The sequence below is a fragment of the Peromyscus maniculatus genome, chromosome 2 (assembly GCF_049852395.1).
Source record: "Peromyscus maniculatus bairdii isolate BWxNUB_F1_BW_parent chromosome 2, HU_Pman_BW_mat_3.1, whole genome shotgun sequence".
Lineage (NCBI taxonomy): Eukaryota > Metazoa > Chordata > Mammalia > Rodentia > Cricetidae > Peromyscus > Peromyscus maniculatus.
In genome coordinates, this window is record NC_134853.1 from 160,871,321 (window position 1) to 160,898,360 (window position 27,040).

The window sequence follows — 27,040 nt, forward strand, 5'->3', positions numbered from 1 at the left end:
CTGGGCTACCTGGGGTCGGGATGGCAGGCTACTCTCAATTGCCAGTCTCAGCTTCTGAAGCCAGATGGTCTGAGCTCAGAACTACTTGTTAGTGGTGCAATACAGGGTGCCTGCATGAATCTAGGATTGTGAGTTAATCCGCACCAGACTTGGGTACAGGGGACATGGGATAACACCTCTGGTCCCTAGAACACAGCTCCCTGTGAATTAAGTGTCCATGTTGACTGGTTGTTATTATTGGTGTTATTTATTCCTGCTAAAATGACTCAATGGTCAGGTGTGCTACATATAAAACACTTTATTATAAAATGCCCAGCCGCATGGCATTTGAGAAGACATGGAGCAGTGAGGAACAGTGACTTTTCCTCTCTGGCCTTTCATCACCCATGAGAGACCAGTGTACCGAATCAGACAACCACCTCATGTGTCACGGTGCTGAAGGTCATCAGGCCATAGACCCTCAAAGAACCGACAGCAGCAGGGGCCCCTAGGGGCCTCCCGGACAACTCACCCCCACACGGTCATCATTTTATTCATAAGACAGTTCTGTGTCCTTTGGGCCAAAGCTGAGCCATGTTCTCCGCCTGTTTGAAGCTCCGGTGAAGAAAGCGAGCACAACACTTGGTTTCTTTTTGAAACACAGCAACTGTGGTGAAAGCGGAAGGAGACAACCTGGGTTTACGTCAGTCCCTGGGGATCCTGTCCCAGCTCAGAAGAGGACTGTGTCACCAATGATCCCGGGCTGGGAAGGAAGATGGAGGGGATGCCAAGGCCACGCACCTTGTGGTGGTCCAGCTCATCACAAGCCTCAGCATCCCTCTGATGCACCTGCTACGTGAGGCCCTGTGACCCATCCTTAGTAAAGCCCTCTACCCAGAATCCCCGTCACAGTGGCTAAGTGTGCCCTGACCCCTCGTCTGGGGCTGAAGTGGCTTCGACGCAGTCTGTTGGTGTGGAGGGTGAGATGGGAGGGAGTGAAGTCAGAGGGGTCCGTCAGTCGGGAGGCCGGGCATCGGGGGCCTTGGCCTGGACCTCATCGTACTGTGGTGGTGGAGTCAAAGGCTCGATAGAGGGCGGAGGAATGTTCTTGTCTGGGAGGTTGATCCTGAAGTCTTTGAGGTGAAGCTTTTCAGATTTAATCCTTCGAACCTTGAGTGGCTTCAGGCGTTTGGCCAGCTTGGAGTTCTGCCTGTCGGGAGCATGCCCTGGGCTGGCCTCTGTCTCGGCCCTAGTGCCCGTGGGAGTCGTCTCGTCAAGCCCCGTGAGCGACTCATAGGAGGGGAGAGAGATGCTTAGTCTTGGGTTCTGCTCCTGCCCCCTGGTTTCCGAGTAGCCTGTGTTCATCACTTCCTCGTAGCTGGGTACGTAGTACCGTGAAGAGGCCTCCTCCTCCTCTTCCTCCTGGCTGCAGGATGACAAACACAGAGTGTCAGCGCACACTCAAGTCACTGAAAGGCCACCAAAGGTGGACTCAGGGTTGCCTGTGTGCACTAGGTCTGCACATACCAATTCTGCAAACCACATGTGGGCTCTAGAAGTAATCAGTAAGTATCGTGGCATAGAGGATTCAAGTTCCCATTTCTAACTGCACTAAAAGTATGGACTTTTATTATGCCCATTTTACAGATGGGAGGAATGAATACATCAAGGTTGTGATCGTTAATGCAATTGCCAACTGGGCAGGATCCAGAAGCGCCTAAGAGAGAAACCCTTGGGCCTGCCCCGAGGGGATTCTAGATTAGGTTAGCTGAGTGGGAAGAGCTACCCTGACTGTGGGTGGCACCATCCCATGGGCTGGGGTCTGAATAACAGGGAGAAATTGATCTGAGCACCAGCACCCCTCTCTTCCTGCTTCCTGACCGTGGAAGTCATGTGACCTGCTGCCTCATGCTCCTGCGACTCTTCCCTGCTAGGATAGACTGGGCCCTCAAGTCTGAGCCCAGACAAACCCTTCCTTCCTGAAGTTGATCTTGTGAGGTGTTTGACAAAGGAGCCTACACAGAGATCAAGGGACCTGGTCTCCGATTCAGGAAATTAGATGGCAGGAGACAAAGGCCTTACTGAACTACTACGTGGTGTTGTTTGGGTGTGAACTTGGCTTTAAGCCTTTCACGCTTCGTAACATACGGGATGGAATATTTATCCCAATGTCTAGCTCAGTTCTTTGGCCAAAGGTGCAGGTGCTTAAAACACTGTGGATGTGAACTGCGATGGTGTCCCCAAATAGAGAAGGAACATCTCTCCCACATTATTCTTTACTCTTGCGCCTTTCCTGGATCTTGCTCTGTAGACCAGGATGGCCTTGAACTCACAAAGATCCGCCTGCCTCTGCCTCCCAAGTGCCGGGATTAAAGGCATTCTTTACTTTTTTATGGCCCCACATTCACGGAACTCACCTGCGCAAGTGGCAGGGGTAGGGAATTATGGGTAACTGATTCTCTTCTATTCTGTATTTTCCATGTTTTCTAGACTAAGCCTGTGTGACGGTTAAGTCTGTGTGACGACCATGGAATGGCAGAAGACCTTCCCAGAAGAGACACACATCTGAATCCTGGAAGATGTCCTCCCCAAGGTCTCAGGCCTCATCCCTTCCATGACAGGCCTCGATAGAACAAAGGTGGCTGGGAGGAATTCTGCCCCTTTCCTGACTCACTGTGGAACTGGGATAGCTCCACTCTTTCATGCCCTGGACCAAGGATGGCCCCCAAGGAGTCCCCTGGATCTCAGGTTCTTGGGTTAAGGCTGAATGGCACCCCTAAGAAACCTCCCTGGCTTCCAGCTTGCAGACAGGAGATGAGGGGACTTCCTGATCTCTATAAATCCATGATCTAATTCCTTATAATAGATCTCTGTCCCTCCTTTTTTGGGGACAAGGTCTCAAGTAGCCCAGGTTAGCTTTGAACTCCCCACGGAGCAGAGGATGACCTTGAACTTCTGAACTTCTTGCCTCTGTCTCCAAAGTGCTGGGATTACAGGTGTGCACAACCAATTTATGTGGTCCTAGGGGGTGAACCCAGGGCATCAGGAATGTTAGGCAAGTACTCTACGAACTGAGCCACATCTCCAGATTCTCTTTCTCTCTCTTTTTGGTTTTTTGAGACAGGCTTTTTCTGTGTAGTTTTGATACCTGTCCTGGGTCTCACTCTGGAGACTAGGCTGGCCTCGAACTCACAGAGATCCACCTGGCTCTGCCTCCTGAGTGCTGGGATTAAAGGTATGCACTACTGCCATCTGGCCCCAGCTTCTCCTCTTAATTACAGTTACAGTCATGCACCACTTACGCTATCACACTTGCCTCAACAGGGGACAGCAGACGGGGTGCTGGTCTCACAGGCTGTATCACCTAGTGACACCATAGCTGTCTTAGTTTGTACAAAACTGACCCTGATCCCACAGTTCTCAGAATGTGTCCCTGTCATTCAGCAATGGTAGCTGGCTCTGTTTTTTTTGACTGACACTAACATGACTATATATGTATTTCTTTTTTCTGTAGTGGGGATGGGACCCTGCACCTCACCCATGCTAGGCAAGTGCTCTACCACTGTGGTGCACTCCTAGCCTGCATGTATATTTTCATGGCCAGAAAATGAGGCCAGGGTATGGTTTAATCCCAGTACTAGGGAGGAAGAGGCAGGTGGATCTCTGTGAGTTTGAGGCCAGCCTGGTCTACAGAGTGAGATCCAGGCTAGTCAGGGCTACATAGTATCTCAAAAAGCCAAGAGGAAAAAAGAAAGAAGGAAAGAGAGAGAGAGAGAGAGAGAGAGAGAGAGAGAGAGAGAGAGAGAGAGAGAGAAAGAGAGAAAGAAAGAGAAAGGAAAAAGGAAATCAGGCCACTATTTCTGACACAGAGCAATCTCCCTCCTTGCTGCATAGACAATCCAAGGGAAGAAAAGAGAAACATTGCAAATTCTATCTGCAGTCTCTAAAACAAAACCAAAAAACCCGATCCTTCCACCAGAGGCATCATGGTGAATAAATACTGTGGCCACCGACTGTCTGCCACGGACCCCCTCTAGCCCCACCCACAGTGTCTGATGTGCCGAGGCCTCCCCGAAGGCTACAAGCTCTATAATGTTTCTTTCTCAGTGTTGTGAGATTGCTCCCCGTTAGACACAGGCTAGTTGTGGCTGGAAGAATTTCAGGGACGGGTATGTCCTGAGGCCACTTGATAGATGGACAATCAGGTTGTTTCTCAGTTCTCCTATTTAATTTAATTTTTCATCCCTCTGTCTGTCTCTCTGTCTGTCTGTCTGTCTATCTTCTGTTTGTTCATGTGCTTGTGTCATGGTGCACATATGAAGGTCAGAGGCAATTTTCATGTGGGTTCCAGGGATCAAATTTAGGTTGTCGGACTTGTCCCCAGGCTCCTTTACCCACTGAACCGCTTTGGTGGCCCCATCACGTCCATAGCACACCATCTTTGCGATTCTCTGATGCCAGAGGCCGCCTGTCTCGGCTGGCACAGGTGAGAGAGGGTGCTTGGGGCAGAAAGTGTCTTTTTGTTTGTACCCCAGATCAATGAGATCGAACACCTATGAAGTCATGGTTTATAGCCTTTGTCTACTTTCTGACCAGTATGTTCATCTTTTGTGTTTATTCGCAAGGGCTCTTTTGTGATGGAGGGAGGGGTTCACCTTCAGTGCCATATTGGGATGTGGAGTCACCTAGGAGACACACCTCTGAGATACCCGTGAGGGTTGTAGGGAGTGGATGAACCCCGAGTCAATGTGCCTTGTTGACAGGAGCAGGACCGTGTCAAGGATGTCAGTGTCCCAGACCTGTAGGCATGGCAAGGCCTTCTTCTTGGTCTACAGTCCACCAGCAGGAGCAGAAAGCCCCAGACGACTTCAGCGTAAGGCTACTTACTCCCCTACAGAGAACCCCTAACGTGGTGAGTTTCCTGGCTTCGCTCGTGACCCTTCATCTGAGTACACCACCCACCAGATCCCAGCTTTAATTTTGTCATTTCTTTATTCCCTGTGGTCCCAGTCAGGTCAAGTCCAAAGACATGCAGGATGAGGCCAAGGTGTTTCCAAAGAGGAAACTGACTTCAGGGTGAGCAACGCCATCCATGGGCTGGGTGTGGACGAGATGGGGGAAAGGAGAAAGTGAGCTCAACACCAGCCTTCATCTCTCTCTGCCTCCCAAGCTCCCACATAATGTAACCAGCCACCCCAGGCTGTTGGAGCCACACCTTCCCCTCTGTGATGGACTCTAGCCTCAAACTGAGAGCCAGATAAACCCTTCCTTAAGCCGACTCTGCGTACTTGGTCAGAGCGTTGAGAGGAACATCAAGTACAGGTGCTGTGCTGACTACGTATCCTTGTCAGCTTGACACAACCTGGAATCAGCTGGGGACGGGCCTCTGAGAATGTGTGTGTGTGTGTGTGTGTGTGTGTGTGTGTGTGTGTGTGTGTGTGTGTGTGTGAGAGAGGGTTATCTTGATCACGTCAATGGAGGTGGGAAGATGTACCCTGACTATGGGTGGTAGCATTTCATAGACTGGGGCTGAGACTGACTCAAAAGGAGAGATGGAGTTGAGCGCAGGTCTGCACCATTAACTCATTGCTCTTCGTTCTTGACAGTGGGGGTGATGGGACCAGCTGCTTCAAGTTCCTGCCATCTTGGTTCCCCCAAAATGATGGACAGTGACCTGGAACTGTGAACTACATCAATCCTTTTCCCCCTCAAGTTGCTTTCGTGGAGTGTTTTTAATCACAGCCATGGAAATGAACCTTAAGAGAGATGCCAACTTTTATCACATATCCCCCCATATCTATCATCTATCTTTTAAATATGCTGGTGGTATTTTGGGCCAAGTGAAATATTGTGTCTTGACCTTTTCAAATCCAAGCAGACACACACAGCACCTGGGACAGAGAGACAAACAAGCAACCTAGAGCCCTGGTCCCCACTGGCCCCGCCAGTTTCTGTGGGACACCTTGTAATCCACCTAAGCCACAGGATTTGGGAAGCCAGCAGCTAGTAAGCACAAAGGTATTTGTAAAATGGTATGAGGCACCTTCCTGGAAGAGAGTGGAAATACAGACTCATAAAGTTCTTTCTCAGTGAGCCTGTGTGCAAGTGCGTCCCTACCCTAGCTGGAGGGAGCAGTCAGGCATGTCTCACCTGTCTTCCTCCTGGGTGGGAGGCACAGCTCCCGCTTGTTGTTGGATGCGGGCCAGCTCCTCGCTCTGCCGCAGCTTCCTCTTGTCCCGGATGCTCAGGCAGATGGACAGCAGCAGCAGCATCACGCCAGCGCCGACCAGCACGTAGGCCACCGAGAAAGTCTTGCTCTTGAGGATGCCACCACCTCCCTCCGTCTTGTTGCCCTGAGCTGTTGGCTTATCTGCAGCGCTGAAACCAGGGACCAGGTTCCACATGGCCATGATGACCCCGAGGACCAGCATCCCCAGGCCGATGGCTGTCAGTGCATAGTGTGAGCCGTTGGCCTTGGACTGGGCCATCATGGCAGCAGAGAGGGGCAAGACTCGGCTCAAAGAGAGAAAAATAAATTAAAAAACAGTAGTGCGACAGACACTCCTTCCACGCAGCAAAGAACCTCTCCTATGCCACAGTAAAAAATCATCAGCAGACACTCAAGTGATGGCTCTCTTCAAATGCCAGGCATCTGGGGTGGACTGGGCGGATGAGATGTCTGAGAGAAGAGAGAGAATGGGAGATTATCAGCTCTGATTTGGGGAGGTTCTATGTGAAGGAGGTACCAGGCAGGGCTCAGCTACCAGGCTCCACCCTGGCCTTACCTCTAATACATTCCAGATGTTCCAGCCACCACCCCTAGGCTAAAAGGGAAAACCAGATCTGTCCCTGCAGGAGGCCAGCGAGGTCAGTGCTCAGAGTAGCCAAAACATGCTGTGAGGTTTAATGAAGTGTGGTCTGATCTCATCTCTCCTAGGAGAGCTTGGGGGTGGGTGGGTAGAGAGATGGCATCTCTGGGCCATGGTCAGTCACATCATGGTCACCCTGGGGTGTGTGTGGGGGACTGCAGCAGTTAATGATGAGTCCCATCCAGTCATCCTGCTGGGGTCAGCATACTACCCTTACTGGCTCCCTATTGTCTTGGAGGAGAAAATCTGTCTTCTTAGAATGATGTGCATGACCTCCTTAGCCCTAGCTTTACCACCTTGGTCTGCAGCCCCTCCTAGGATCTCTGCAGTACCAGGTTACCCTTCCAGGTATTTGAGTATGCCCCACGAGCTACTGGGGTGGGCCTTTCCTTCCCATTGGCCTCTTCATTGTCTCTCCACACAACAGGTTCTCAACTGAGTGTGCTCATGTCCGATGAAATGCATGGAGCGTGTAGGCTTGCCCAGGAAGATGAGCGGTACCACCTTCCCCCACCTCCAAAAGGAGGCAGAGGTCTGTACATGCTTCATCTTCTGTGTTCAGGAGAACACAAAACCAAACCAAACAGCCAACCAATCAAACAAACAAACCCCTCTTCCGGTGAAGCAGCTCAGATTCCAGAACCCCCGGTAGCTGAGGGAGCCTAGAGGCAAGGCATCAGAGCTGTAGTTTAGGATAGACTTGGAGATCACGAGGAGGCGAGGGCAAGGCCCCAGTCTGCCCACCCCTCAGTCAGGGGATGGGGTGGGCAGGAAACATTGCCGAGCAGGATCGCGCAGTCGGCGCTTAGATGGAGAGGCCTTGTTTTCAGTCTGCATTCTTTCCGACCTTTCTGAAAGCACAGCTGATCGGGGAGTCTGCAATGTGATGCCGCCAAGATGTTTTCTTGTTAAACTTTCACCTTCATCTGAAACTCTCCGCTTTGTTAAAAATCACTCTAAAAATATCTAGGACAACATCCTCTCTCAGCTTGAAGTCCTCTGTGCCTTCTTTTTTTCCCACCCAGTAAATATTTGTGGTGCATCTGGCTACCTGAGGGCTGCATGGAGAAGGAAGGTGAAGACACTCCAGAAGCTGAGGTGAGAAATGGAGGAAAGTGTGTGACCCTCAGAGCTGGGCAGCAGGGTTCCAAGCTCCGGCTGGGGCTTCTGGAAGCTTCAAAGAAGGACAGTTTCATGGGTGTGACAGGGCCACATACAGAATTCACTGTTGTGTGCATGGGCATAGGTGTGTATGCATGTGTATGCATGGCTATGTACAAACAGGCACACATGCGTGTGTGTGAATGCATGACCGGGGTGTGTGTGAAGTACACACGCAGGTTTACATGTGCAGGTGTTACATAAGCACATGCTGTGTGCCTTATGAGCACAGGGATGTGGAAGGCGTGTGTGTGTGTGTGTGTGTGTGTGTGTGTGTGTGTGTGTGTTCACGGTGAATAGAGTACAGACAGCTGCAGCAGGAACAGAGGGGCCGGCCTGTCATACATACAGGATGCTTGTTTTGTGTTTTGAGACAAGGTCTCATGTAGCCCACTCAGGCCTCCTATTTATTATACAGTGCAGGATGACCTTGAACTTGTGATCCTCTGTCTTCTCCTCCCAAGGGCTGGGATTACGGGCATGTAGCACCACTTCTGACTTATGTGGTGCTGGGGCTGGAAGGCCTCACACATGCTGGGCAAGCACTCAACTGTCTGGGCTACACGCTAGCGGGATTTAAGTCCAATGGCAGCAACCTTCAGAACCCATGGTCTCCAACCCACGGGCCCCTGGGAAACTCAGGTTCCCACTGGCCTGCTGTTTGTCTTATATCTGGCTTGTGACCACTCATGGCCCTGTGGTATATTTAGTCCAGTTTGCTTTCCCTGGCAGAATATACACAGAAGCTAATTTTATGCTTAGACGATTTGGGCCACATAGCCTTCAGCATGTCCTTAACGAGCAGCGACCTGGGGTGGGGGCAGAGAGGGGTGTTTGGCTCTGACGAGCTGCTCTCTAGACCCCAGAGCTGGACCTGCCCATCACTGTTCATGTTTGAGGCAGCCTGGCGGCACAGGGATGATGCTGTGTGGGTTTTTAAAATGCACTGTTAGCACAGGGAACAGGGTTCACCTACCTGGGGCTTCTGGGGAGACTCTGGGCAGACTCCTGCACGGCTGTCATGCTAAAACCTTCGGCTGTGGATCCACCTGTGAAAACAAGAGACGGGACGTTCTAAGGAAGCCATGGGCATTTTGATTCTGTGAGGTACCCAATACGAGACACCTCTTGGGAGTTGGGAGCTTGAGGTGGGCTTATATAAAAAGAAGGACCAAAAGAAGACAATGGGGACTGGGGGCTGGGGAGACGGCTCAGTCGGTGAAGTGTTTGCTGTATGAGTGTGAGGACCTGAGTTCAAATCCCCAGGACCCAGGTAAAAAGCCAGGCACCACCATGAGTGTCTGTAAGTCTAGGACCTGGAGGGTGGAGATGGCGGGATCACTGGGGTTTGTTGACGGCAAGCATAGCTCCGGGTTCAGTGTCTCAAGGGAATGAGGTGGACAGTGCTAGAGCAGGACACCTGCCACCCTCCTCTGGCCTTCACACCACATACATAGGCATGCACAACTGCACGCGTGTGTGCACACAACACAACACACACACACACACACACACACACACACACACACACACACAGAGTCAAAATGCTATAGAACTCCACTGGGCTACAGAATGATGACAGTCCACGGGCCACGCTGATCCCCAATCCTTCCATGCTCTTCTCCAGGCTAACCATGACTCCAGAGAAGAAAACAGAAACACATCTGGGTCACTGCATGAGGGATGGGTGAGCACCATAGCGAAACCACTGAGGGTCATGTCCAAGAGGAAGATGAAAGGCCACTCCGACGTGACAGCCTGAATCCCAGCCTCTGCTCAGTTTCCAGGTAACATTCCTCCCATGGATGGATGCCACCATCTCAGTCTGTGACAGTCTCATTTTGGCTCTCCTTGGCTCCCTGGTCCCCGGCATCTGAGTCTCAATTTCGAGAAAGGCAGCTTTTGTCTGCCTTGCTATAATGCCTGGCTCCCAACACACCGAGCCAGGAATGCAACAGGCCCTTAATAAATACATGTAGGCTGTGGAAATGAATACCTAGCAGGTTTAAGTGTTGAGCCCATCAATGAGGGGACCTCCAGGCCCAGGTAAGCACTGACTGGCAAGGATTCCTAAGGTCTAACTCAGGAATCACAGGATACCCACATCTTGTTCTCATATGCAAATGATATCCCTGTAACCAGAATGAAGGTGATTGCCACTGGGGCCCGAGAGGTGATCTTATCACATTCCCCGGAGGGTCTGAGGTTGCAGTAGCTCAGCTCTCTGGTCCTCCCCAGGAGAGACCAGCCTCCCTCAGCTGGGGGAGGACATCTCTGCTCCAATACCAGAGTGTTCCCTCGGCCTAGCTGAGGCCAGAGTGGGTCAGGGCTGCTTATTCTCAGCTGGACCCAGTTTCCATGGACTCCAACTTCCAGACAAACAGTAAAATGAAAGCAGACAATAAGGACTGGGGGCTGGCTCAGTGGTAGGGCCCCTGCCTCCCTCCATCCCATTCCCAGCACTGTAAATTCAAAACAACAGCGGGCACTGAACGCAGAGTTCTGGCTGCAGCGGGGCAGAGAGCCCAGGCTGGTCTCCCGGGCCTTGCTTGGCCACTCTGCGGTCTAGTAGCTAGGAGGTAAATTCTATCAGGAGGCTCCTTGGCGCTTCCATCAGCTTCACTGGGAGGAGGGCTTGCCAGACCAAAGTGGCCTGCTGCTGCATCTCGAGAGGCTCCTGGCCACTGCCCTGCATCACCTCTGCCTGCCACAGTTGGGAAAGGGATCTCGTTCTGGGGACACCGGCTGAGGACTTCCAGCGGGACCTGCTAAGTTCAGTCCACGGTTGCTTTGGGCGCCAAGCTGCCGCTGGTATCGGGGTCCTTCTGCCTGTCAGGGAATTTTGGACTCCCTCCCCCCAGGACTAAGAGTCAAAGGTATCAGGTGCCTGTTTCAACACCACAGGAGATGCTTGTGATTAGGCACCTGGGAAAATGAGTCGAGGAGACCAGAGAGAGGGAGGGAGAGAGCAGAGGGCAGCTGGGCGGGCACGAGCAAGCCTCTGAACATCCTGTGAGGAAGAGACTGGAGGTCTTAGTGATGCTCCTGGCTTTCCGGCTCAGTGAGAGTCAGGCACCCGTGGGCACTCATCCAGTATTTCCAGCTGCTGAATGTGTGATGAGCCCCGCCATCCCAGAGTCTCTGTCCTGGGTCACACAGCTCGGGAGACTCACAATCAAATCTGGCTGAGTCCTGAGCCAAGGCTGAGTCCCCAGGGCCACTCCCTGGGCTAGGCAGACAGGTTCTGCAGTCTGTCAGCACAAAAGCACGGAGCGTAACAGGCAAACATTGCTGTGACTTGGAAGAGTTTGATTCAGATAATTCCTGGGCCCATTCTGTGTGTAGGGGCTTACACCGGCCCAGGACATTTGTTCACAGCCCATCAGAAAGACCAGTGACTCCCTCATAGGGGGAAAGCTCATGTGTGAGCGACAGCAAGATGCTTGCCTGGCACCCGAACACTTGGGAAGCTGAGATGTGAGGATCACTGTAAGTTCCAGGCCAGTCTGGGCTATGGTGTGAAACCCTGACCTCCCCGCACCCCTAACCGGGTTATAGGAGAACTACATGAGTTCTTTCCCAGCGACTTGCTTATTGACCCTAGGCATCTCTTCAGATCCAATGGCCTCAAGACTGACACACTGGGCAACCAGCTTTTAACACAAGACCCTTTAAAGGATAAACTCAAGAAATATCCAAACCATAGCAACCATTTGAACGCTATTAGTTTGGTTTTATAAAGAAAGATGCTCAGATTCAGAGAGACAAAGCAACTTTTCTAAAGCCACACAGCCAGTACAGAGCTGGGGGAGGGGGTGAAGTATACTTCATCTAACACCTTGTGATTCTCACCCCAGGTAGCACCTCTAAAAGGGATGAGAGATGAGCAGGGAGAGGAAAAACCAGCTCTTCAGCATCTTGAGCTGTCTAAGTTCCTGTGAGGGGGTCTGGGTTGGAAACGGGGCAGTCTCCATGAGTGATTTCATAGAACAGAAAAGTGGGCATCTCCCAGAATGCACCACTTAGCCTTGCCAGGAAGAGAGGCAGCTTCCCTCCCAGGCTCCTGGCACAAGGTGCTGGTGAACTTTATGAGCCGACGTCGCCAGGTCCCTCACTAATTCACTTAGGTGTCTGACAATTGAAGACATCAAGTCTGCCCTGCAGCGCCTGGGGTGCTGTCCACAGCAGGCAGGTTAGGGAACCCATGGGAATTTGTCTCAGGCTTTTATGTTAGCAAATGACTGAAGTATGGCCCTACGGACAAGACTGGCACCAGGGACCCATCCCATGAGTCCCGGGAGCATTCTGTGTTCCCTGGGAACCATTACATTGGCGGCCTGTCTTCTTCAGTGGGGACTGAGCTCGTGGACACAGAGCAGCATCCAGGCCTCTACACTGTCCACTCGAGATGACACTGACACTTGGAACCGACTCTGATTGAATCCATTGGCCTCTCGGAGATGAGCCATCACTGGCCTGCCACCCTGGCAAAGGTGGATGGCCATGGCTGGGCCAAGTACCTCACGCATATGCAGCCGAGCCTGTTACCTCATCATGAATTTACAGGAGGCGCTGCCCCAACTCTGCTCATCTATGGAGGAGGGGCACAGGGCACACAGAGGCTGAGACACTTGTCCTGGGCCTCCCCACTGAAGAGCTGCAACCCTGTCCACAGGCCTCTCTTGGGCCTTCCTCACTTCTGGGGGCAAAAGCCTGGGCATTTTCTTAGAGGGAGAAACAGAGAACAGACAGAACAGAGTTTGGCCTCCAAGGGCTCAGCCGTCTTCTGGATATGGGGGGAGGGGGGTGAGGCTGAGCTGTTCCCAAGAGCAGGGCTGACACCTTCTGAGGCACTGGTCAGATCTGAGAAGGAGGATGGGGGCTGGCAGGGAGGCAACACACACTATTTAACTGAAGGTCCTCATCCTCATGACCCCAGGGATCCCCTGCTGAGAGCATCTGTTCTGGGCACATGGCAGCTTCAGAGGACAACTGCATCCTTCACTTCCTCCAGATCACGTCACTCAGAGGAGTAGAGGATGGCAGGAAGGAGTCTAATGAAATCCTGAGTTTCTGTCCACCTCACAGAGGCCCAGGCGGAGGCAGGCATAATGGAGGCCATGTCAGAACGGGCAGAGGGGATCTGGGTGTATCTCAGATGGTGGCTACACTGCTCAGTACTGTGTTTCTTAGAGTTTGGAAGGTGGCACATGGTAGCCCAGACACATGGGAGCTCCAAGAGAGCCATGGGATTTTTTTTCTTTTGTTTAAAGACAATGTCTTTCTTATGTAGCCCAAAGCAGGCCCCGGCTTGCTATGTAGCCAAGGATGACCTTGAACTCCTGATCTTCCTGTCTCACCTTTGGGGTGCTAGGGTTTCAGGGGTGCACCACTGTGCCCAGTTTATATGGTGCTGGAGGTTGAACCTAGAGCTTCATACATGCCTGACAAGCATTCTACAACTGAGCCACATCCCCAGAAATCCCTGGGATCCCAGACTTTATGTGGCCAAAGCACTTTTTAGTCCTGATTGAGCCAAGGACCTGAGACAGGCAGATTTCTCTGGACAGGTGAGTCCGACTGAATTACATATATCTTCATAAGACAGAGGTGAAGAGGTAAAAGGAGGAGGTGGCGTGTGGGTGGTGTCATGGGGTACACGGAGGGGTACAGGAAACTTCTAGAAACAAGAAAAAAAAACTGGTTCTACTCTGAGCCTGAGAAAGGAGCCTGCCCTACTGGTTAACGTCAACAGTCGACATTGACTTGGACTTCTGAACTCTGAGAACCAAAAGAGAGTGTGTGTTCAGCTGGCACCTTGGGGGACTTTCTTCCAGCAGTCACAGGATGTGGCTATGAACAGTGTCCCTATACCTGCCACCATAATGCCTCCCATTCCACAGCAGTGTCACTGGGACCACACAACGCCGTCCTCCAGATACACGACTTCTTGGTGACTTCCTGGAGCCTTTTTAGGCCCCGGCAAGTGGCCTGCCCTCTGGGTTTACACTTTAACCCAGGCTCTGCCATAACCCGGGAGAACTTGTGTCCTGACTCCCATGTGGGGCAAAGGCGTGAGGGAGAAAAGCGCTCTGGCACCTCATCCACAGCCACTCTGATTTCTCAAGTTCAGATCTGGGCTTCCAGACTCCTGGGCGCAAGTCTGGGGGGTTGGGGTTGGGGGCGTGGCTCAGGTGGTAACGAAACTGGCTTGCTTAGCATGCATGGAGCCGTGGATTCGAACCCCAGTTCCATATCAACCAGGCATGGTGACTCTTCGTGTAATTAGGGACTGGGGAGATGGAAGCAGGAGGACCAGGAGCTTAAGGTCATTTCTCAGCTAAGTAGTAAGTTCAAGGTTAGCTTGGGCTACTTAAGAATAAACAAAACAAGCCGGGCGGTGGTGGCGCACGCCTTTAATCCCAGCACTTGGGAGGCAGAGCCAGGCGGATCTCTGTGAGTTCGAGGCCAGCCTGGTCTACCAAGTGAGTTCCAGGAAAGGCGCAAAGCTACACAGAGAAACCCTGTCTCGAAAAAACCAAAAAAAAAAAAAAAAAAAAAAAAAAAAAAAAAAAAAAAAGAATAAACAAAACAAAGATCCCAGCACAGGAGCGAGTTTGACCCTAAGTCACATGAGAGAAGGGGTTCTAGCTGGCTGGGGTTGTCCGTGAGGGCCAGCCCTCCGTGATCCTTGGCTATTTCTACACAGGAGGACACACTTGGGAGATATTTGTCCTCCACTATCTGGACTTTGGCTTTTTTTTTTTTTAGTTCCATGGTGGGGGCAGTTTGAAAACCTTCCAAAGGTATTTTTGTCCCGAACAGAGCCCATGAGAGTCTTCCACAACTTTCTCCCTTTGGAGCCTCAGACTTCCCTTTTTCCCTGGAGCAGTGGACCCCAGCTACTTCTCCCAGATGAGGCTTTTCCTGTCTGATGCTCAGGCAGCCACCTGGTGAGTCAGGTTCCAACTTTTCCTGCTCACTAGAGCGTTGGAGCGGGCTCACTCAGGGGTCCGTCAGGCGCTGTATGGCTGTTTCACAGGTACTCATTTTTTATGACCTATTCATTATCATTTGAATATTGCTATTTTATTCATGCCATCTATTATTATTTTATTCATTATGTATTTACTTTTATCAACAACTCGTTATATCTCTAGTATAATCATACTTTGAGTTATAAGTCATAACTGTGTTCAAATTTTCCAGACCTCCATGATGAATTTTTAAGAATAATTTCCCTTTAATCCCAGCACTTGGGAGGCAGAGGCAGGTGGATCTTTGTGAGTTCGAGGCCAGCCTGGTCTACAGAGCGAGATCCAGGAAAGGGGCAAAGCTACACAGAGAAACTCTGTCTTGAAAAATAAAAAAAATAAATAAAAAAAAGAAGAATTTCAAAGAAAACTTGAAGTTCAGACATCTGCTCAAGGCCACACAGTGAATGGCCCAGCAGGTTTGAAGCTTATACCCCAACCATTGAACACCTCCCTGATACCCAACCACAGCTCCTTCCCAGAAGCCCTTGCCAGGTCAGGAGGTAAAATTCCTTTCCCCTTGAGTCGTTTCCAGCATGAGTCACTCTGTCCCCACAGCTCTGGTCCTTTCTGGCTGTGGTTTAAGTAACCGGTGCTGGGTTGTTTAATTATAAACCTGGTAGCAGGCTGAGGTGAGCGCCAGAGGGAGCTGGGAGAGTCATGGCTGGGACTAGCCTGCTTGGTCACCATGGCCAGGTACACACAGGGACTTCCCCCAAACCAAGGTGCTGACTGGGTTGCTTTCTCTCAGGCCACTTCTCCTTGGTTGTCCCTCTGTGTGTGCCCATGTTCTCTGCTCCTGTTTTGTTTTGTTTGTGACAGGGTCTCAAGGAGCCCAGGCTAGCCTTAAACTCACTAGGTAGCTGAAGATGACCTTGAATTCCTAATCTTCCTGCCTCCACCTCCCAAGTGCTGGGACGACAGACATGTGCCATCATGCCAGGCTTGGCCTCTCTGTATAAAGACAATGGTTTTGTTGAAGGAAGAGGGATATTCATGTGACTATGTCAGCCCAGTCACCACTTCAAAGGCCCTGTTCCCAAACACAGTTCCATTCTGAGGCCCTGGACGACTTCAGCGCAGACATGAAGGCACTCGGTCAGCTAGAGCCCCCCCTGCAGGGGCTTGCTCCCCTTGACTCCGCACCCCTTCCCCACTGGCTGACAACCTCCAAGGCCAATGCCCTTCCTACCTCACCTTCTGCCCCTTCTGGAAGCTCTGGAAGGGTGCCTGCTACATACTCCCTCTCCACGCCCTCTCTTGCCCCCCCACCCCCTGTGGAGGCCCACAAGGGTTTTCTAGTGAGATCCAAGCTTGCTTCGCCCAGCAGAGCTGCATTAGAGAATTACTTGACCATGTGCATGGTTACTCAGTGATTGGAAGGGTCTACATTTGGCTAGGGGGAGGTCTTTTGCTGCACCCCTTGGCCTTCCTATAAATATCCCTTTAGAAGAGACAGAAGGGACGGGTGGAAAATGATCCAGGCTCCCTTGATCTTGATTTTCAGTATGAACACAAACCGTGTAAATGGAAACAGGAGTGGGGTAAACCAGAAAGGCAGCATGGGAATTGTAGTTTGTTCATAACAGCATGACGCTATAGAGAAAGGCAGCTTGGGAAATGTAGTCCTTAACAGTGTAACACTATAGAGAAAGGCAGTTTGGGAAATGAAGTCTATTAACAGAGATGCTAATACTACACTGCATTGTATGCATGGTTACTAGGTGATTTGATGGGTCTGCACTTGGCTGTTCTAGGGAGAGGTCTTTTGCTCCACCCCTTGGCATTCCTATAAATAGCCCTTTAGAAGAGACAGAAAGAGCCAGTGGATAATGATCCATGCCCTCCCAAGGCTATCCTGTGTTTCTGTCTGTTTCTCTCCCCTCTGTCTGTCTATCTAATATCTCTTAGTCCTCAAGCATATCTAATATCTCCTCAAGAGTACTCTGTTGTAGAATGTGGGAGCCAGTCGCCCAGCTGGGCTCCCACAGGCCTTCCAACTTCCCACCCTCCCTTCCCCCATCCCACCCCTCTGCTTTCCAGAGAATGACGTCTCCAGCTGTGAGTGACTGTTTTACACAGTACAGACCAAGGCACAGACAGAGCTTGGGGGAGGCAGAACCAATAGCCCCTCCCAGCCTGTTGCTGGCCCATGCTCCAGACCCCTGCCGCCACTTGTTTTGTGTTCTCTACGGTCAGACTGCATATCTCACAGCATAGCAAGGCAGCCTTATCTCCCCAGGTGCCTGGCAGAACTCCTGAGCTGGAGAGTGGGGCAGGGGCCCCGCTGGCTGCCTGCCCCTCCTCAGCCAGAAGGATCCAGCAGGCCCTAGGAGGCCTGTGCAGCCCAGCTCACCTCGAAGCGGGGAGCCGGCTCATTTTGTCCCCTTTCCTGAGTCAGAGGGGGTTGGAGAAGAGATGGTGGGTGACATTGCCCCCTGCTGGGATTCTCATGTGGTCAGGGGATTGCTTCCTATGTCTCCTCTCCCCTTCCTCCGCGGTAAGAAAACTGACACTCAGCTCCCCAGGGCTCCCCAGAACACAGACAGCATTACTCAGCCTCCTAGGAAGGGGGTGCTTCATATGACTGAGTTTTGGCTAATGAGATCCAAGCAGCAGTGGGCCTGGTGGGGTGTGGGGAGTGCGGGGGTGGGGTAGTGGTGGTGGTGGTGGGGGTGCACTCGTGAAGCATTCTTCAATGAAAAAGATACATTTCCTCTTTCCTCCTGGTTGTAATGTGGAAGTGATGGCTGGAGCTCAGGCAGCCATGCTGGGTGGTAAGGGGTGGCAGAGGTAATGAATGACGGAGAGAAAAGATAGAAGGAGCCTGGGTCCCTGATGACCACAGCGCTGTCATTTCAACCCTAGACACCTGCCCTGTGGAGTCTATTTACATGAAGGAAACAGAAATCACTTTTTAAAACTCTTGATTTTTTTCTTTGTCATGATTTGCTTAGTCTGCCTCCACCCAAGAAATGATAATATGGTATTATCATCATTTATGATAGATAAGTCAAAGATTTACCCACATGAGTTTATTTGATTATCCTGAGCCATGTGGAACTGTCCTGTTTCGTAGGGCCTTTCTCCAAACAGACTTTAAAAGGGGTCCAATACCCCTACCGCCTAGCATTCATGTGGGCTTTTCATTTTTTATTTTGTTATTTCATGTGTATGGGTGTTTTGCCTGCAGGCATATCTGTGCACCACATGTGAGCCCGGTGCCTGAGGAAGCCAGAAGAGGGCACTGAATCTTCCAGAACTGGAGTTACAGGCAGCTGTAAACCATGATGTGGTATTGCGAATGAAACCCAGGTCCTCTGCAAGAGTAGCAAGCGCTCTTAACCTCTGAGCCCTCTCCCAGGCCTGCTGTTCTGGCTTTGTTCCTGGGGGTAGGCAGGTCATACAGCCTTCTTCTGACCAGTTACGATACGGCCAAGGGGATGAGATCAAGGAGGTTGTGTGGGTGGCATCACGACCAAAGGAACTGTCTGCTGCTCAGTGCCTTTGCTTTGGTGAAGCAAGTGTCTATCTGGAGAGGAAATTCACTTAGCAAGGGATCAGAGGAAGAAAGCCCCGAAGACCACAGCCTTCTTCCCACACCCGTGTCTAGTTCCAACAACCAGGTGTGCATGGAAGTGGACTTCTTCCCAAGATGCCCTGTCAGATGAACATAAAACCTTGGTCCACAAGGCCCTAATCACAGCCCAGCAGAGGTTAGGCCTGGCCAAGCCAGACCTTAAGCCCCTCAGACTGTGATAAAATGTAAATGTTGGCTAATCAGCCTGAGGCACGTGGCCGCCTGCAGGAGTGGGGCCCCTTAGGTACCCGGCAATGACTTGTCTGTGGGCTGGGTAAAGGCCGGGGAGGCCAGCAAACTGGGGTGAGGTAGGCCAAGGAGCTTGATAACGTGGGAGCAGAGGCTGGTGGTGGCTGGGGACAGATGCCAGAAAGGAAGATATGTGGTTTTATAGCTCTGCAGGTGGTGGCCTCAGGGGCATGAACATCCGGAAAAGAGAGGACCAAAGCAGTTACTGCCACGGACTCTGGACGAAGCTTGGTTTTTTTCACCTCACCACCAGGTGTTTTCTGTGCCTCTTTTTTTTTTATTTTTGGTTTTCTGAGACAGGGTTTCTCTGTGTAGCTCTGACTGTCCTTGAATTCACTCCGTAGACCAGGCTGGCCTGGAACTCAGAGATTCACCTACCTCTGCCTCCCGAGTGCTGGGATTAAAGGCGTCCAGCACTACTGTCTGGCCTCTCTGTGCCTCTTAAAGCTTCAGCTTTCTCATCTTTAAAATGATAGCAATGATGCTTCCCAGGGCTGGAGAAACGGTTCAACAGTTAAGATGCATACCCCTCTACCAGAAGACCTCAGTTTGGATCCTAGCACCCACATCAGGCAGCTCACAAACACCTGTAGCTCCACCTCCAGGAGATCTGAACGCACACAGGCACAACTTTCCAGAAGCAAGGATGCAGGCAGCCCTTGAGAGCCTCCCTTCCAAATCTGGGGATTCAGTCAACCACAAATGAAGAGCATTGCAGGCTTTAGGGACAGGACTGAGCAGGGCCTGGTGACACAGGCCTGTAATCAGAGCTACTGGGTGAGGCTGAGGCAGGCAAGTTCAAGGCCAACCTGGGCAACTTACTGAGTCCTGTCTCAAAATAAAAAAATAAAAAGATCCAGGTGGTGATGGTGTACACCTTTAATCCCAGCACTTGGGAGGATCTTTGAGTCCGAGGCCAGCCTGGTCTGCAAAGTAAGTTCCAGGACAGCTAGGGCTAGGGTTATATAGAGAAACCCTGTCTTAAAAAAACAAAACAAAACAAAACAAAAAGTAAAAGAGGGCTGAGGATGTAGCGCACTGGTAGGGCACTTGCCTAGTATGCACAAGGCTCCAAGTTCAATCCCCAGGATTGCAGAGCTAGGGGTAGATTTGTCCTGCACCTGTGCAGTGGGTTTCTCCTTGTCATCGTCCCCTGAACGAGGCTCAGCACTATTTACAGTCTTTACCGTGGGTCAGGCATCCCGAGTCATCCCGAGGGGATAGAATGTGTGTGGGAGGATGTATCAGGCTCAGAGCAAACAAGACAGGAGGGATGTGAGTGAGCATCCTACAGGAGGATGTGAGTGAGCATCCCTACAGGAGGGATGTGAGTGAGCATCCTTACAGGAGGATGTGAGTGAGCATCCTTACAGGAGGGATGTGAGTGAGCATCCTTACAGGAGGATGTGAGTGAGCATCCCTACAGGAGGGATGTGAGTGAGCATCCTTACAGGAGGATGTGAGTGAGCATCCTTACAGGAGGATGTGAGTGAGCACCCTTACAGGAGGGATGTGAGTGAGCATCCTTACAGGAGGGATGTGAGTGAGCATCCTTACAGGAGGGATGTGAGTGAGCATCCTTACAGGAGGGATGTGAGTGAGCACCCTTACAGGAGGGATGTGAGTGAGCACCCTTACAGGAGGGATGTGAGTGAGCACCCTTACAGGAGGGATGTGAGTGAGCATCCTTACAGGAGGGATGTGAGGGAGCATCTCTACAGGAGGGATGTGAGTGAGCATCCTTACAGGAGGGATGTGAGTGAGCATCTCTACAGGAGGGATGTGAGTGAGCATCCCTACAGGAGGGATGTGAGTGAGCACCCTTACAGGAGGATGTGAGTGAGCATCCCTACAGGAGGGATGTGAGTGAGCATCCTTACAGGAGGGATGTGAGTGAGCATCCCTACAGGAGGATGTGAGTGAGCACCCTTGATTTTGGATCTGATACCAGTCCCCTGTGGTTACCATGGATGATGGTATACAGAAAGTGTGTCCCCTGACTTCCCCTCCAAGTCTCACCATGACCGCCACAGTGGCCTTGGCCAATGACTGGTGAAAACCTTCCCATCACAGCCAGCTTGAGCTACCACAAGGTTTCTGTGCTCAGGGTAGAAAGGAATACACACGGTGGCTCTCTGAGAACCGTAACACTGCTGTTCTGTCCCTGCTTCATATTTAAGTGGACAGAGTCCTGTGTCTCTTAGCCACCATGTACAAGGCCCTGAGGTTCCCTCCAGAATTAACAGTCAGCATCTCTTAGATGTATGTTAGCAGTGTCCAGGGTTTCTCCTGCAAGCCACACCTCTGAGAAGGCCCAGGGTACAGGGATGAGGCACAACATAGCAGTAGCCTCTAGCTGAGGACCAGGAGAGGGGAGGCACTGTGGTGACACTCAGCAGGGTCTCCAGAGGCCAGGTGGGATGTTCTGTGCCAGGGACATACTGTCCCCACAGTGAAAACAGGACAATCATAGGATTCTCCCAACTCCCTGCCACTGAGAAGGTCTGCTGTGTCCTGTGGCTGCCAGGACAGACATCTAGTAACGTAGCAGTTTAAAGCAACACTAATCTATTTTCCTTGAGTTCCAGAAGCCTACACTCAGGGCAGGGCCACCTTCCCAGTGAAACCCACACTCTAGCCTTTCACAGCCTCCTGATGTTGCCAGCATCCTCTGGCTTCTGCCCTTTCCTCCATCTTCCAAGCGTACTCTGGGCACCCTGGCTCTCCCTGTTCGATTCTCTCTTCTATGAAGACTCTGGGACTGCCAGAGCTGACTAGATGAGCCAGGGGTACCTCCTCCCTTCAAGATCTATGACAGATTCACATGTACAAAGGCCCCATCACCACACAGGCATGTCTAGCCCATGGCCTGCAAGCTGCATTTGGTCCAACATAAAATTATAAACTTACTTTAAATATTGTAAGATGCTTTGAACTCAACTGCGTGGTCCTCAAGAGTGAACTCTGTAGATGACACCACCGTGTCACCAGCTTGAAGGCTAACAGAGATGTGGTTCTGGGATGAGGATGTAGCCTTCTGGGGAGAGTCAGGGGGTGTTATTTAGGCAGCCCAAATGGCCCTAGGTACACCTTGATGTATTATCCTTCAGCTAAGCATCATGAAGCTACAGTTCTGGGGGTCCCTGGTATACTGCATATAGTGTACTTCAGAATACAAATAAAGGGTCACACACTCTATGGGGGAGGGGACTTTTGTTCCCAAAGCAAACATCTTCAAAGTCATCATAATGGCCAGCATGTACTGATGCTGTCACCAGCCCAGACCATCACCTTCACCCTCAGGATTAAATGAAGGCACTGTGGCTATCACCCCCACACCACTGAAGTGTACTCCAAGACACAGAACCCCCATAGTCTGCTCAAAAAAACCTTGTTAATAAGTAGCCGAGCTCAGCTGCCAACGAGAGTCGAAGTTCAGAGTCCACTCCACCTTGCTGCCCCACCTCTCACGTGTTCTGTGTTCATGCCCTACACATTTCCCCCAAACCTTCTATCCTCAGCTCCCATGAACAACTAACTGCCTTGGTCAATGTCAGAAGCAGAAGTTTGTCAGTGACAGAGACAGAGAGCGATAAGGGCTTGATACACAACATACAACAATAAAAATGAATGCCAGTGACGGAGATCAGCTGCCTTGAGGCAGGGGTCCAAGCTGGATGCTGACTGGGTTTGCCATCATGCTCAGGATCCCCTAACTGGGGGCTCGTGCTCACGGGGCTGCCGACCCAGGAGTCTGCCCTCACCGAGCTACACCAGCACAGGCCCAGGGCTCCCTCCCGCCTGCTCTGGACACTGGACGCAGCCTTTGGTCCTCTGTTCTCATTCTTTTGGGTTGGGAACACCACCACCATCACCTCGCCCCTTCAGGGTGTTTAGATCTCAATCCAAGGAAACAGAAGTCCAAATGTTCTGGCAGACAATGGAAATCCCAAAAGGTGGAGTGTGGGAATCATCAAGGAGCAGGACTGCTCCCAGAACCCAGAGGGAACATCCAGGCTGAGTGACCACAGCCAGAGTGATAAAAGCCCAGCTGTTGTTACCTGACTGCCCCTGTACATCGGGCGGGTGTGGTGCTGTCTGGTGAGGTGGGTCCTGGGGGTCATAAAGCTAAACTGCCGCCATCTGCCTCCTGGCTCCCCCTATCACACACTCAACACACACCTACAGAACACCCATAAACTTGGGAATCCAGGTGCTGGGGACCCAGTGATGAGCATCTCAGAGCAACCCAGGGCCCAGCACCACATGAAACTTCAAACAGGAAAACCTCAGACTGGCAAACAGAGCTGACATCTGTCATCAGAAAATAAGCCACTGTAGGGACACTTTAAATATGCCTCTTTTCTCCAGAGAATGTGGAGCTGTCCAAGCTTGTCACACAAAGGATGCCCTGGGTGGGTCTCTGAAGTCTAGGGGACTGCCACCCCAGGCTGGGGGAGCAGGCTGCTCAGTGCTGTCCCCTGATCCTGTGAGCATCCACTATCCCTGTCTACTCCGGGTTCTAAAAGTAGGCACGGCCAGCCTGGCCAATCAGTTTCTCTAGTTCCCCTGAGGGTGTGGCCTTTGCCGGGTCAGAGCCCAGGAGACCCAACTGATTCTCTGTTCTGGAGACCTTCCGGGTTCACAGAAAGAGTGGGGTCTGGAGACACTGGGGACCAACATGTCACCCCAAGGGGATGGACTGCCACTCCTACAGGGATGCCCAGTGGACACAATGACAGCTGAGGCCATGTAGGGATGAGCCAGAGAGGACACCACCCGGACACAGAATCCCTCGAGACCTGCAGCGGATTCCACTATGTGACCTAAATAAGGACAACAAAGCAAAGCCAACATAATCCAGCTGCTTGGAGCTTGGACTCTCCCGGCAGCTGTCCCCACTGTCCCTACAATGTCCTTTCTGCTTGCACAAATGACTGTTAATTAAGGTCACTGTGACGATGAGCAGGGAGGGACACCAGAGCTGGGAGCAGGCATACAGTCAGGCCCCAGTCCGACTGCACAGCCAGCCCACAGGCCTTGCTCTGAGTCACCCAGATGTGAGGCCTGGAGGTTGCCAGTTGGAAACGGAGAAGAAGCAGGCCTGTCCGTCAAACAGCATTGCCGAGGCTAGCGATACACCTAGAGGCAGAGACACACAGGAGAGAGGAAAGGAGGTAAACTGAGGCTGGGGGTGTAGCTCAGCATGATTACTTAGCATATGAAGACCTGGGTTCAATCCCCAGAACCGCATGAACTCAGTGCACCCCAGCCGTGCCTGCCTGGAATCTAGGCAGGAAGTGAAAGTAAGGATGATCCAAAATTCAAGGTCATTCTCAGTCACACAGCCAGTTTGGGGTCAGCCTGGGCTACACCAGACTCTGTCTAAAAATAAACGAATGGACGAATGGACAAGTACATAAGGTAATTTGAAGAGGACATGGGAGTATGGCCTGGAGGGGTGCTGGTGGGTGACAAATGTAGGTGCTGAGGACATCCTGAGCCTATTGTACGCAGCCTGCCTTTCCAGAGCTAGACGTGTGCACCTTGGGACCGTGAGGAACTGCTCTACCCTTGCAGCACACCATGGTGGCTCCCTCTAACCTGTCACTTAATGTTACTCCTGGGGCTGGAGATGACTCAGTGAGTAGCACACTTACTGCCTCTTCAGAGGACCCGGGTTCAGGTCCAACACCCACTCTGGGCGGCTCACAACCACCTGTAACACTCCCTCCAGGGGATCCTATGCCTTCTTCTGGTCTCTGCGGGTACACACACACACACACACACACACACACACACACACACACACACACACACAGATAAACCTTTAAATGTCATCCCTTTACATCCGGGTTTCCAAGCTAAACATCTGCAGTTGTTATTGTTATTATTATTACACAATTCCTTTTCAGTGCTGGACATGAAACTCGGGGCTTGTGCTTTCCTGACAAGCACTTCCTCCCCCTGAGCCCCGCCTCCAGCCTCCATGCTGTGTCATCCTCTAAGATTTTCTAATTGACACTCATTTATTCGTGAGTAGGTACGTGTATGAATGCATGTGTGTGGGGGTCAGACAACAACCGTGGAAATCAGGTTTCTCCCACCGTGTAGGTCTCTGGGTTTGAACTTAGGATGTCAGGTTTGGCGGGAAGCACCTTCATCCACTGAGCCATCTCACTGGCCCATGCCACATCACTCCAGCCCTTCCCCTCCTCAGTGTTTATCTGCCTTCCGGCTCTCTCCACCTCCACCAGGCCAGCTCTAGGCAGGAAGGTATAAGACCACACGGCAGACACTCAGGAGGCACTAGGCACACAGTGTCACAGTGATAGCCCAGCACATCTGCCGCAGGCGCTGGGTGGCAGCCAGTGATCTGTGCAGGGTCACGCTCACCGCGCTCACCGGCTTCGCAGCTCTGAGCCGAGACAGGGATTGAGTTTAAGGATCTCCATTTTGCAGATGAGGTAACAGAGGAGTGGTCAGGGCCCAGGGATGGTGAGAAGCAGAGGAGGGGTGCTACCGGGGGTGGGCGGGTAAGCAAAGTGTGCCATGGCTGTGGCTGTACTTCTGCCCCACCCTGCATGGCACAGCTAATCCAAACAGCACGTTACACACTTGAGGGGCGCTCAACCCTGAAATGAGTTCATGCTAAGAGCTTCTGAAACAGAGATTTACTTTTAGTGTGTGTGTGTGTGTGTGTGTGTGTGTGTGTGTGTATGCGCGCTCATGGGTGTGCCACAGCGTACACGGGGAAGTCAGAGGTCACCTTTCAGGAGCTGGTGCGCTCCTTCTATCATGTGGATACTGGGGATTGAACTCAGGTCCTCAGGCTTGGCAGCAAGCCTCTTTACCCAGTAAACCATCTCTCTAGCCACAAAAGAAGAATTTTTCTGAGAGATTAACCAGCCCTTTGTGTGTGTCTAGGGCAACGACATCTTTGTTTTCTGCGTGTGTCTAAACAAGATCTGTTCATCCATATGCTCCCCAAGACGACTGACAGAAATGACTTCACCTCCAAACTCAGGACAAATCTAACATGGGAGCTGCTGATGTCCACAGACAGTGGGTAGTTCTGTGTCCCTCGGGGTGGGGGCATCACACCTCACCCCTCTCCAGCCACACAGCTCGTCAGCAAGGTACCCAGAGCTTGAACTACTCAATGCGAAGTCCAGTAGTGCTGATGAGCAGAGGACCTGGACAGTGTCACCTCTTAACAGCTTATGAAGTGGGTGCCAGTACTGTGCCCATTTGACGGAGGCTGCATCCCAGAGGTCACCCCAGCCAAGGCTCAGCAAGGAACCGACTCCAGAAGGGACACTCTGCAGTGTATTCCAATCTGCCTGCAGCTAGTGGTGGCATGTTTTTAATTAACGAAGCCAACCTTGTATAGGGGTTTCATGCAGGCAGCATGGTGACAGGCCATCTTGGGCTTTTGTTTCCAACCCAGAGGGACCAGAACAGTTTGGGGAACTCACAAAAAAGAGGTTTTGGGGAGGTGGGGAGAAAGAAAATGGAAGGAAAGAGGAAGGCTGGACAGGAGGAAGGAGGAGAAGGAGGGAAGAAGGGATGAGGAGGGAGAGGAGAGAAAGCATATCCCATAGTGGAAAGCATATCTTCATTGACAGCTTGACACGTGTTCCAACACACTTTTCTGGTCCCAAGCATTTTGGTGGCTATAGTAATTATAAGAAGAACATCTTGCCTTTACAAGATGCTTCCTAGGCAAAGGTTCTCTCTCTCTCTCTCTCTCTCTCTCTCTCTCTCTCTCTCTCTCTCTCTCTCTCTCTCTGTGTGTGTGTTTATGGCGGGGTGGTGGTGATATTGTGACCTTCTTTATACAGATGAGGAGCCAAGGCTCAGAGAGGTTAAGCAGCTTGCACAAAGGTGCACAGCTAATTATGGAGATACATGGTGGGGGTGAGGGGCTGAGAGACCCTAAGAGCCCCCTTTAGGCCACTCTCTTGAGTTGAAGCTTTCATATTAAACCACCAAAACAATCGGCGCTCCACTTGTAGCACAGGCCCCTCCAGACACAGCCTCTGCTATTACGGTCATGATCATTTGACCCGCAGCCTGGCAGACAGAACCCAGAGAGGGCCTGTCTAGTCCTGCCTGATACCTTGTGCCTGGAGGATATCCGCAGCTGTGTGGCAAGTCCCACCCTC

At 51.6% G+C, this 27,040-nt stretch overlaps 1 protein-coding gene across 3 annotated transcripts in view; it reads right to left on the reverse strand.

Annotated features, from left to right (window-relative positions):
• Positions 1–280: 280 nt before the first annotated feature.
• Tmem51 (transmembrane protein 51) overlaps positions 281–27,040 on the reverse strand; it is a 55,817-nt gene continuing 29,057 nt past the window's right edge. For 2 of the 3 annotated variants that reach the window (XM_015994332.3, XM_042272262.2), the window contains exons 2-4: positions 8,986–9,058; positions 6,130–6,658; positions 281–1,405 (exon numbers count right to left, since the gene is read on the reverse strand). In XM_015994332.3, the coding sequence (XP_015849818.1) occupies positions 994–1,405; positions 6,130–6,470 (753 nt within the window). In that variant the 5' untranslated portion in view covers positions 6,471–6,658; positions 8,986–9,058 and the 3' untranslated portion in view covers positions 281–993. The remainder of the gene's footprint in view (positions 1,406–6,129; positions 6,659–8,985; positions 9,059–27,040) is intronic. The other variant, XM_076565616.1, reaches the window with a different exon arrangement.